The sequence below is a fragment of the Rana temporaria genome, chromosome 1 (genome assembly GCF_905171775.1).
Source record: "Rana temporaria chromosome 1, aRanTem1.1, whole genome shotgun sequence".
NCBI classification, from domain to species: domain Eukaryota; kingdom Metazoa; phylum Chordata; class Amphibia; order Anura; family Ranidae; genus Rana; species Rana temporaria.
Window position 1 is genome coordinate 53351789 of NC_053489.1, and position 12438 is coordinate 53364226.

Below are 12438 nucleotides of genomic sequence, written 5' to 3' on the forward strand. Positions count from 1 at the left end.
AGAAGAAACTTTTTATAAAAAAAGGTAAAATGACTAATAATAAGCACCAATAAAGAACCATACACCTACATAGATAGACAAAAAAGAAGAAAAAAAGGAGAAAAAGAATAAAGAAAAAAAGAAAAAAAGTAAAATTAAACAATAATAAACAACTAGAAAAAATGTAAGAAATAAAGAATATAAATAAAAATAAAAATAGATGTAAATTAACATAAATAAACATAAATAGAAAAAAATCAAAATAAATATAAATAAATATAAATAAAAATAAATATAAAAAATGAAAATAAATATAAAAAATAAAAATAAATAAATAAAAATAAAAATAAATAAATGCAAATAAAAATAAAAATAAAAATAGAAAAATACAAATAAAAATAAAGATAAATAAAAATAAATATAAAACAAAAATAAAACAAAACAAGGCAGAAATCAAAAAACAAAACAAAGTGAAATTACTGAAACAGAAGAAAAGAAAAAGCAAAAGAAAATACCAAAAAACAAAAAGGTAAGAAAGCACCAGGGTGAACAGACTGTTAAAAAAGTGTAAGATATGACATGTAGACACAATACAGAGGGCTAACGGTCCGGGTGAGAACACCAACAGACAAATGGTCACTCAAAAACGAGCCATATCGATGTACATCCTATGTCAAACCTGCCTAAAGGTCTAAGTTGATAGGGTCATCGTCCATACATAGTCAAATGTAAAAATGTCTACAATGTCAACCATGAAAAAAGAAAACAAAATACAGTTAAAAGAAGCCCACAGGGGGCTTGAAAAAAACCGATGGTATAAAAAATACCATATGGGATGTCATTTCTAATATACAATGGCAAGATAAGATCAGAGAATAACTTTAAATAAATACGATGGCGCAAGAATAATATGCGATTGAAGAAGAACACTAGATAGATAAGCCCAATCAAAGGCCATAAGGCATTGCATAGGGGAGCTTAATGGAAGTCACAGCGATCAATCAGCGATCATCTATAAAGCACGTCAGTGACAAATTCGCGTTCAACCCACCAGGTTGCACTGTCCCTAATGTGTGTATCCAATAGGCCTCACGGCAAAGTAGTGCTCGATTCCGATCACCACCCCTATAGGGTGCTTTAACGTGTTCAATAACCATACCCCGGAGTTCGTGGATCTGGTGTTTGACTGTCACGAAATGTAAAGCCACAGGTTTGTTGAAGTCTACCTGTTCCCCCTTGGCGGTCTTAGTTAGGGCTACCCTAATGTCGCTCCTATGTTTTTGGAAACGCTTCTTAAATGGGCCTATAGTCTTTCCAACATATACCAATGTACAGGGACATTTTAGAATATAGACACAGAAGTCGGTGTTGCAGTTTAAATATTCGCGTATAGGATAGCGACCTCCCATATGTGGATGTGAAAAATATTCACCACAAATAAGGGAGTTGCATATATTACAGTTATAGCATCTAAAACATCCGGTTTTGAGGGATATCTTAGTTGCCGTCTTCGCGTACTTGTGTCGTGGGTCAGCCTGTACTAGATGGTCTCGTAGCGTTTTTCCGCGTTTGTACGCCATCATTGGTTTGGTCTTGATTGTAGGACTCAAAGATCTATCTGACTGCAATATTTTCAAATTGCGTTCCGTGGCGCATTTGATTGTGCCTGACTCTTGGTTGTACGTGTGAACTAGCATAGGGCACGAACTAGCCCTAGAGCTTTTGCTACTACCAGTTAATGCCTTATCTAGAGCTTGATCCAGAATTGGTCTGGGATAACCACGTTCGAGAAATTTCTGGTACATGATATCAAGTTCTTTCTTTTTATCTTGCTCATCTGAGCAGATCCGTAAGACCCGTACAAACTGTGAGATCGGCAAATTGTGGCGTAAATGCGTTGGATGTGCACTCTGAAAGTGTAGCAGAGTGTTTCTATCGGTGGGCTTAGTATATAGGGATGTGGTCATACTACCACCAGTGATGGTGATAAGTACATCGAGGAATGGAATACATTCACCCGAAATCTCTGGGTTGAACACGATCCCTGGGAAAATGCTGTTAATATACTCCACAAATTTCACAAAGTCCGTCTCACTCCCCGTCCATATAAATGGACGGGGAGTGAGACGGACTTTGTGAAATTTGTGGAGTATATTAACAGCATTTTCCCAGGGATCGTGTTCAACCCAGAGATTTCGGGTGAATGTATTCCATTCCTCGATGTACTTATCACCATCACTGGTGGAAGTATGACCACATCCCTATATACTAAGCCCACCGATAGAAACACTCTGCTACACTTTCAGAGTGCACATCCAACGCATTTACGCCACAATTTGCCGATCTCACAGTTTGTACGGGTCTTACGGATCTGCTCAGATGAGCAAGATAAAAAGAAAGAACTTGATATCATGTACCAGAAATTTCTCGAACGTGGTTATCCCAGACCAATTCTGGATCAAGCTCTAGATAAGGCATTAACTGGTAGTAGCAAAAGCTCTAGGGCTAGTTCGTGCCCTATGCTAGTTCACACGTACAACCAAGAGTCAGGCACAATCAAATGCGCCACGGAACGCAATTTGAAAATATTGCAGTCAGATAGATCTTTGAGTCCTACAATCAAGACCAAACCAATGATGGCGTACAAACGCGGAAAAACGCTACGAGACCATCTAGTACAGGCTGACCCACGACACAAGTACGCGAAGACGGCAACTAAGATATCCCTCAAAACCGGATGTTTTAGATGCTATAACTGTAATATATGCAACTCCCTTATTTGTGGTGAATATTTTTCACATCCACATATGGGAGGTCGCTATCCTATACGCGAATATTTAAACTGCAACACCGACTTCTGTGTCTATATTCTAAAATGTCCCTGTACATTGGTATATGTTGGAAAGACTATAGGCCCATTTAAGAAGCGTTTCCAAAAACATAGGAGCGACATTAGGGTAGCCCTAACTAAGACCGCCAAGGGGGAACAGGTAGACTTCAACAAACCTGTGGCTTTACATTTCGTGACAGTCAAACACCAGATCCACGAACTCCGGGGTATGGTTATTGAACACGTTAAAGCACCCTATAGGGGTGGTGATCGGAATCGAGCACTACTTTGCCGTGAGGCCTATTGGATACACACATTAGGGACAGTGCAACCTGGTGGGTTGAACGCGAATTTGTCACTGACGTGCTTTATAGATGATCGCTGATTGATCGCTGTGACTTCCATTAAGCTCCCCTATGCAATGCCTTATGGCCTTTGATTGGGCTTATCTATCTAGTGTTCTTCTTCAATCGCATATTATTCTTGCGCCATCGTATTTATTTAAAGTTATTCTCTGATCTTATCTTGCCATTGTATATTAGAAATGACATCCCATATGGTATTTTTTATACCATCGGTTTTTTTCAAGCCCCCTGTGGGCTTCTTTTAACTGTATTTTGTTTTCTTTTTTCATGGTTGACATTGTAGACATTTTTACATTTGACTATGTATGGACGATGACCCTATCAACTTAGACCTTTAGGCAGGTTTGACATAGGATGTACATCGATATGGCTCGTTTTTGAGTGACCATTTGTCTGTTGGTGTTCTCACCCGGACCGTTAGCCCTCTGTATTGTGTCTACATGTCATATCTTACACTTTTTTAACAGTCTGTTCACCCTGGTGCTTTCTTACCTTTTTGTTTTTTGGTATTTTCTTTTGCTTTTTCTTTTCTTCTGTTTCAGTAATTTCACTTTGTTTTGTTTTTTGATTTCTGCCTTGTTTTGTTTTATTTTTGTTTTATTTTTGTTTTATATTTATTTTTATTTATCTTTATTTTTATTTGTATTTTTCTATTTTTATTTTTATTTTTATTTGCATTTATTTATTTTTATTTTTATTTATTTATTTTTATTTTTTATATTTATTTTTTATATTTATTTTTATTTTTATTTATATTTATTTATATTTATTTTGATTTTTTTCTATTTATGTTTATTTATGTTAATTTACATCTATTTTTATTTTTATTTATATTCTTTATTTCTTACATTTTTTCTAGTTGTTTATTATTGTTTAATTTTACTTTTTTTCTTTTTTTCTTTATTCTTTTTCTCCTTTTTTTCTTCTTTTTTGTCTATCTATGTAGGTGTATGGTTCTTTATTGGTGCTTATTATTAGTCATTTTACCTTTTTTTATAAAAAGTTTCTTCTTTTCTTCACTTATCATCTTATCCTGGGTGAATATAGCACGCTTCCTCTCTAGTACCTCCCATTGAACCATATCACAGCGGCTTGTTTTACAAGTCGCGCTGTCACATTATACATTTTTTCTGGCAATGTACAACTGAGCAGCTATGCGATCACTGTTTTGATCGTGAACACAGCTGGGGGTATGTACCCCATGTGACTCTTTGCTCATGCTTGTTTGTGATTAACTGATCACTAATAGGTGCTTGCATAACATACCTAATGTAGACTCCTGATTGGATGGGTGGGTAGAGGGAGGAGGTGTTTGGGGTGGGTGGGTTTTATTTTTCAAAGATTTTCATTGGTGACAGCTTCTTATATATTTGTTTGCTTTATTGTATTTGTATCTTTTTGCCTGACGAAGAGGTCCTGCGTGGCCTCGAAACGTTGCTCTTTTTGACATAATAGATATGCATTAAATCTTTGGACGTTATGATTCCTGGTGTGCTGGCGAGTATATATATATATGATTTGCTTTCCGGTTCCCAGCCGGTGATCGTTTCAGCACCCTTTTACTACTTGGCCATTTTGCCGGAAGGTGTGCAATCGGAATATTTTTGAGTATCCTAGATACAGGCGTAACATGTTCTGAAGGTGAACTAATCCTTTAAGTCTTTGTGACCAAAGTCATTTTGGGCTGAAGGGATTTTTCTTTTTTACACATAACCGAATTACAACCCAATACAGCACTATGTAGCCATGTTTATCTAAAAGGAGGGATTTTTTTTCCTTGTGTATACATGATCACAATAACGGCAATGAGACTACCATTCATGTTTTTATACATTTCTAGAATTGACTTTCATGCAGCATGGCAGAAACCCGGGACAGATGCATTTCCAACATTGTGCTGTTCATGCCTTAAAAGTTTATTCCAGCACAGCCATACAACCAAGTGCTGAGTATCACAAGGTGTAGCAGGCTATGGTGGGTTTTATTTTTGCCTTTTTTGACACCTCATTTACTACTTTCAAAGTAAATGTGCAACACAAAGGCAGAGAGGGATTTTTTGTTTCCCTGTGGGGCCAGTTTATATTTCTGACATGCATTTTAGGTGTGTTACCATCAAACTCTCTCTACCATGTGCTTTATGAATGTGCATCAAAAACACAAACTGGATTCACACTACATTACAACAGACATTTGTGAATGTGGTGGTGCTGGGCCTCGTTCACACACCCAATGACATACAATATGCTTGTGTGTGTTTATAGGACATTCATAAAATGTAAATGTAGAGACACATCCAAAACTCTGAGCACATGTAAAAGTACAAAAAAAAAAAAAAAACTTCATTGGTCAATTTCTTCTACGATTAAAGTGGAACGGAGTGAATATCCCCCCCCCCTCCCCTCACTGTTGGATAAAGGGAGGGTTATAACCATTGTCAGAATTTTTCTGCCATCTGTGTCCCTCTGGAGAGATCCCCATCACTTAATTTCTCTTATCCAAAACAGCGAGTGAGTGACCACACACAATTTAAGATTTTTCACTTTTGGGGAGAACAGTCACCAGGACAAATAGAGAGGGTGAACATCCCTAAGGCCCCATACACACTATTAGATTTTCTGCAGATTTTTGTCTTCAGATTTACCAAAACCATGTAGTGCAAGGGCCTGCCTGTTTGCATACAAATTGAAACTCTTAGGGTTTGACCTCATTCTATATGGTTTTGGTAAATCTGAAGACAAAAATGTGCAGAAAATCCGATAGTGTGTATGGGGTCTAAGGCCCATTTCACACTTGTGCGACTTGTCCTGCGGCTTGGGACTGCAGAGTCGTATGACAAGTTGTACCCCATGATTTCCAATGACTACAGTACTACTTTGGTCGGACTTTCATGCGAGTTTTGGTCCATAGACCTCAATTTTACACAGGCATTCCGTGAAATTAAGTAAAAATCACATGACTTAAGTCACGGCAGTGTGAAAGGGGCCCAATAGGGACACCGGAAAAAAAAAAAAAAAAAAAACTGACAGCGTTCTAATCACCACCCTATCCAAAAGGGAAAACAAAAAGGAACACACAAGGACATAAATCTTGTATTGATAATACATGATGATACCCCATAGGGCATATAACCATGGGTTATGAAAACAAGCTCCGTTTTGTACAATTAAGACAAACATTGCATTCAGTTACTGTATATATGAATGAAGCCTTAAGCAAGGCTAGGAACAATACGTAAAGCACTTGCTAGGACAAATCTAGTTTACAGCGGATAACGAGACCTGCCAGCACATTACAGGCAGGGTAAAAATAATGCTATAATGGCCTCCACAGCACCTTGTAAGCATTGCAGATAACTAAAAAAAAGCAAAGTGAGATTTTTTTAGTTTTCAGGAAAGAACATGTTAAACCCAAGTATTAAAATATTTGCATTATATGTTATGCTATGTGAATGGGAACATGTAACAAATATAAAGTGTTATCCTAATTGAATGCATGAGGGGAAATACAGTTTAAAAATAACCTTGCTGCTAAAACATAAAATAAAGCCAAAAAGCAGTAAGAGATAAGACTTTATACTTACCTGTCTGAGGCGCCCATTAGTGCAAAGCAGCCTGAATATCTTCGGATCACTGTCTGCTACGTTTGATGCCTCCACCCCCCCCCCCCCCCCGCACTCCTTGGTTTTTCCAGTTGGCCCCCCACTTCTCTACAGAACACAGTAGCATCGAATGGGCCAGAGGAAGCCATACCGTGGCGGAATGCAGGAATCAAACGCAGCCAGAGGTGTCAGGAGTACATTTCTTGGTTACTTTGTGCAACAAAATTAAGATTCTACAAAAAAGCAGTTAGTACAGGCAAGTATAACATTTTACATGTTTAGTTTTATTCAGCAACAGTGTCATTTTAAAGCTAAACTCTGGCAATTTTCTGGGGGGGGGGGGGGGGAGAGATTCAGCACCAGTCAGTCAAATAATTTACCTCTGATGTATAGAATCTTATGCCCAGCAGGCTGATGTTTACTGTACAAATCCTCACTTCAGTGATCTTGGATACTACTAGAGCAGTGCTGCAGGGGTGAAGAGCGGCGACAGCGAATGATCATGTATTCCCTTTCTCCTCCTTGTCCATTCACAAAAATGCCCCCTTTACTAAATGTAAGGCATTCTCTAAACAGGCAAAAGGGAGATCCCGTCGTTCATCTTCCCCATCTCTATTTTACAGAATACCTTGTATCCTGAGAAAAACACACAAGGCTTTATGTGAATGAATGAGGGGAGATGAAAGGGAGTGTTAAAGTGGAAGTAAAGTTGGTTTGTCAACAAATGGCTGACATGCAGGGTAATGCAGGGTATTAAGGCCCTATTGGTCTCTTCTGCCATAAATGCTTCCTGCCTGTGAGCAGTCATGTTCACCGTGCCGCGAACAATACCGGTCCCGATTCATGCTGCAGGGATGGGACTCCCGTGCGCATGCGAGGGAGTGGCATCATCGTAGCTTGGCCTATAAAGTGCCCAAAGGCACTGGACCCAGACGGAAGACAGGTGAAGATAGAAGTGACGGTGGGCACACTGGATCGGTCTCAGCGGTGCACTGGAGGACACCATATGACAAAACAGGCAAGTCTGCCATAATGTACCAATATGCTGTGCATACTTGTACATTATGTCATAACCCCCCTGGGAGGCTTCCACTGGATGATTCCTTACCGTCACAGCCTCTCATTCCTGCAGCACCAGAAGATCATCACTCCATACAATATACAGGATCACCGAACGGAGGGTTTGTACAGTAAACAGCAGTCAATCAGACATGGGATGCAGGTCATTAGAGGTAAAATGTGACTGGTGCCATGCCCCAAAAAATTGACTAGAGTTCAGTTTTAATTCATGCCAGTTTTGTGCCGATTTATTATTTTTCTTGCAACCGTAGTGACCCTTTGCGGTCTACAAAAAAATAAAAATTATATGTTAAGCATGCGCCTGTCAGATCAGCAAATGGCACCACAAGAAAAACATACAAATGCTACTTTCTACCACTTACAATCTTTCTGATGGCTTAAACTTTAATTTTTTATAAAAAAAAGATAGATATATCCATTTCAAGAGTGAGAATATATAAGCAGGCAGGGTATGACCAATCAAACTGCACAACATAACCTCTAGGTGACCAGCCAAAGGTATTAGTAGATTATGCAGTACAGCGCTGATCAGCATTCCAGGAAGAGTAGAATAAGAGGATAGAAGCTCTCGCAGAACACAAACATATAGATTAACAAAACTCAATGACTGAATGATACTTACCATAGGTGAAAGAAACTACAGGGCATATAGGAATCATGGGTTCTTCTCTTAGCTGACGAATCAAACGACTTCAATTCCTGGTCATAACTCACACATGCAGGTGCAAGTAGTTACGATTCCCGTGTAAAAGCTGTAAAGAAAGGCACAGACTTTTACTGAAGAGAAACGTGATGCTTTAGGCTGCAAGCTGCTTATTTTAATCTGCTGTCTTATTACTGTGTGCAGGGGCTGATGAGGAGCTGGAGAAATGTGTAGATGCAGCTTTCCCTTATCAGAGCACAAGAAGGTCACATAGCTCTCAGTTTCAATCAAGAAACCAAATGCTCAGTGTGAAAGCAAAATGACAAACTGCTTGCTGCTCTCACTAAACATGCAATCAAAAACAATGTATTTAAACTGAACACAAAAAAGGTTAGACAAGCAAAAGCACTGACCTAGCAAAACGGCAATACAGTATAAGGTAAAACCAAGTACTTCTGTGGATTATAGGAGTGCAATTTGTTCAGCGCTCCTGTGACCAGTTTTCAGCAGACAGCGGGCTGAAGTCTGCTGTCATCACAGAGCCAGTCCAAGCTCAGGCAAGAGCACCACCATATAGTCGGGATATGCCCACATGCCTGGACCGGCACCCAGCCTCTCACGCCCCCTCAACATCCCAGCACTTCAGTGAGCAAGGTGGGGGGCAAGAGTAGAGAGCCAATGGCTGACAGTCACCAGCTCTCTGCTCAGGGAGCCCCAAGAACCGAGCGACTGGCGGTGTTTGATTGCTCGGTTCTCAGTGTTGGAGCCCGCGTCAGACTGATGCTGCATTAAGCTAGGCAAGTATAAAGCTGCAAATAAAATTTATACAATATCCCCCTTTTAGTAAAAAGCAGCACCCCACTCCAAATATTCACCTGACCACCACTGTGCATGTCTGCAGCAGCTCTTCTCCCCTTTCCCGACTCTTACAGGCTTGGCTCAGAACAGTGGGAACCATTGGCCATTAGTCAAAACTTATGAGCACAGATCAGGGCCAAGCCAGGCTGTGTGTCTGAATAGGCACAAATAGCCCAGCTCAGGAGCGAGCACGCACAAGTGTCCCCACATAGCAAGCTGCTTCCTATGGGGACACTCAGTGTGACGGGGAGGAGCCAGGAGCACCAGCAGGGGACCCAAGAAGAGGGTGAGGAAGAGGATCAGGGCTGCTCTGTGTATAACCACTGAACAGCACAACATTATACAAGCAGTAGTATTTATTTTCAAAAATAAATAAATAAATAAAATCATCAAAATCTTTACAATTACCTTACATATAAATAATAACAAAAAAAAAGCCAACTCACGAATAAAATACTGATAGTCTAACAATGGTGTTAAGGAACCAGTCACAAAATAGATTGTACTTTACCAAGGGGACTTGAACACTTGCAATTACAACATTCTCAATTCCAAATGTAAGTCTATTTGTATTGTCCCTTGCTTTTATATGAAGCAGGTCAAAAACTGACCATTCAAGGGGTTTGGGATAGAATATATATATATATATATATATATATATATATATATATATATATATATATATATATATATATATATATATATATACATATATACATATATATACATATACACACACACACACACACACACACACACACACACACAAATATTAGTTACATTCCTCTGTATAAAGAATAAAAAAAAGTTTGGCAGCTTTCATAGAATACGTAGACCCAGCACTTCATATTCCTGATATGTACCTGCTGTACCATGTACTTGTATGAGAAACTATCCTATTCTTTGTATTGCTTCCTTTGTGTGAAGTGCCTGGTGTTCTTGTCAGTCCCTCTGCTTTCCTATTAAAAACCAATAGATATAGATTCTATAGATGGATTTTTTTTTTGATATATTACTTATTTATGCAAAGGTTTTTCATTCATTTCTAATTTTAAAACAAATGGGTTGAATCAATTACCACATGCAGGAACTCCATGCAGTTATCAGGATTACATTTTTTTGCCTTTAAAAAGGGTCCATTTACATCAATGTGCAGGCTTTGGAAAACGCCTGGTATCGTCCACAAGTAGGTGTAAATGGGTACCCGATAGCATACCTAAAGCAATAAAAAAGCAAAACAACCTGCAGGGCATATGTATGAAACAACCAAATGGCAAAGAACATGATTTCTACAGCAAATGTATTTTTACGTGCCAACGTGTGTTTTACTAGAGGACAATGGACAAGTGTGACTAGGCCCAAAGACTGATCTGATACTTTATTATTATTGTATAAATTCAATCCTTTCCAACACTGCTGACTCAGTAATACAATAGGGGAGATGGGAGGAGAGATGGGCTGTGACTGTTGAGAAACCCCATAGCCACAGCGGGCAAAAGTAAATGAACAGCATTGAGAGATAGGTTGGTTAAGCCCTGGTTCACACTGGGCTGCGGGAGTGAAGCCGTGCGAGTTCAGCTGAACTCGCACGATTTCACTCCCGCTGGCAGTCCCGATTTCGGCCGCGATTTAAGAGACATCTGTGCAGGTTTCTGCACAGATGTCTATGTAAATCGTGGCCCTAAATCGCAAAAAGTAGTACAGGAACTACTTTTTGAAATCGGTGCAGCGCTGCAGATGCGGCGTCGCACCGATTAGGACGGTGCCATTGCCGACAATTGCCGGCAAATGCCGCCGATTTGAGATGCGATTTCACAAGTGAAATCGCATCTCAAATCGAACCAAATCGTACCCAGTGTGAACCTGGGCTAAAGCAGAGTTTCGACGGGAAAAAAACCCACAAAATTAAAAGTCATCAGCTACAAATACTGCAGCTGCTGACTGTTAAAGCGGAGGTTCGCACAAAAAGTGAACCTCTGCTTTTTGGATCCCTTCCCCCCTCCGGTGTCACATTTGGCACCTTTCAGGGGGGAGGTGCAGATACACTGTTCTCAGGAGAGAGCGGGGACCATTGACGGCGCGCAACGATCCTCGCACATGCGCAGTAGGGAATCGGGCAGTGAAGCCGCAAGGCTTCACTTCCTGATTCCCTCACCGAGGATGGTGGCGGGGGCACCTGAGGACCGAGCGATTGCTCAGCCTCGTCTGCTGACATTGCGTGCGCGCTGGACAGGTAAGTGTCCATTTTTTTAAAGTCAGCAGCTGCAGTATTTGTAGCTGCCGGCTTAAAATTTTTTTTTAATTAAAGCGGGTGGACCTCCGCTTTAATATTAGGACACTTACCTGTCCAGTGAGCCCACAATGTCCTCACCTGAAATTGATCCGTCCCCCTCAGGTGGAGGCGTCGGCATCTTCAGTAAGAGAATTGCGGCTTCACAGCCTGGTTTCCTATTGCGCATGCGCGAGTTGCGCATCCCCACTGGTCCCTGCCATCTTCTGGGACCTGTGTGTCTCCCATAAGACAGCAAGAGGGACGGAGGAGGGGCCACACATATCACCGATTACCTCGAAATGTGCGGCAATCCATCAACGGAAGCAGGAGCCAATACCTGTATTAAACAGGTATCTTCTCCCCCTCGAAAAAGGTGCAAAATGTGACAAATTTGTCTTTAAAAACTGTTAGTGGTGCATCCCTAGCACGTAGAAATTGTTTTACATGGGCCTTTGCACTGCAGATCAAAAGTAGCCCAACAGATATATACAAAGAGAGCTGCTGCTCCAAGTGTACGATGATAACCTGAGGTGGAATGTCTCGAAGAGTGTCAGCCCGGGACCGTCTCTGTGGGAAACTTGTAAGAAAAGAAATGGCTGCACATCCAGCAATTACGATTGCCTTTTATCGTTCAAAGTGATAACACCAAAGACACCAACACGAGGTCACCTAGATGCGTTTCACACAAACATCTTGTGCTTAATCATGATTAAGCACAAAATGTTTGTGTGAAACACGTCTACGTGACCTCGTGTTGGTGTCTTTGAACGATAAAAGGCAATCAGAATTCCTGGATGTGCAGACATTTCTTTT

At 40.2% G+C, this 12438-nt stretch overlaps 1 protein-coding gene and 1 non-coding gene across 5 annotated transcripts in view; both read right to left on the reverse strand.

Moving 5' to 3' along the window:
• ZFR (zinc finger RNA binding protein) overlaps positions 1-12438 on the reverse strand; it is a 106578-nt gene that overhangs the window by 69951 nt on the left and 24189 nt on the right. For all 4 annotated transcript variants that reach the window (XM_040337976.1, XM_040337966.1, XM_040337994.1 and 1 more), the window contains exon 2: positions 8475-8604. In XM_040337976.1, the coding sequence (XP_040193910.1) occupies positions 8475-8511 (37 nt within the window). In that variant the 5' untranslated portion in view covers positions 8512-8604. The remainder of the gene's footprint in view (positions 1-8474; positions 8605-12438) is intronic.
• On the reverse strand, positions 5089-5218 carry LOC120925407. The gene has a single exon (XR_005746681.1). It is a non-coding gene; the product is annotated as a small nucleolar RNA SNORA13 (small nucleolar RNA).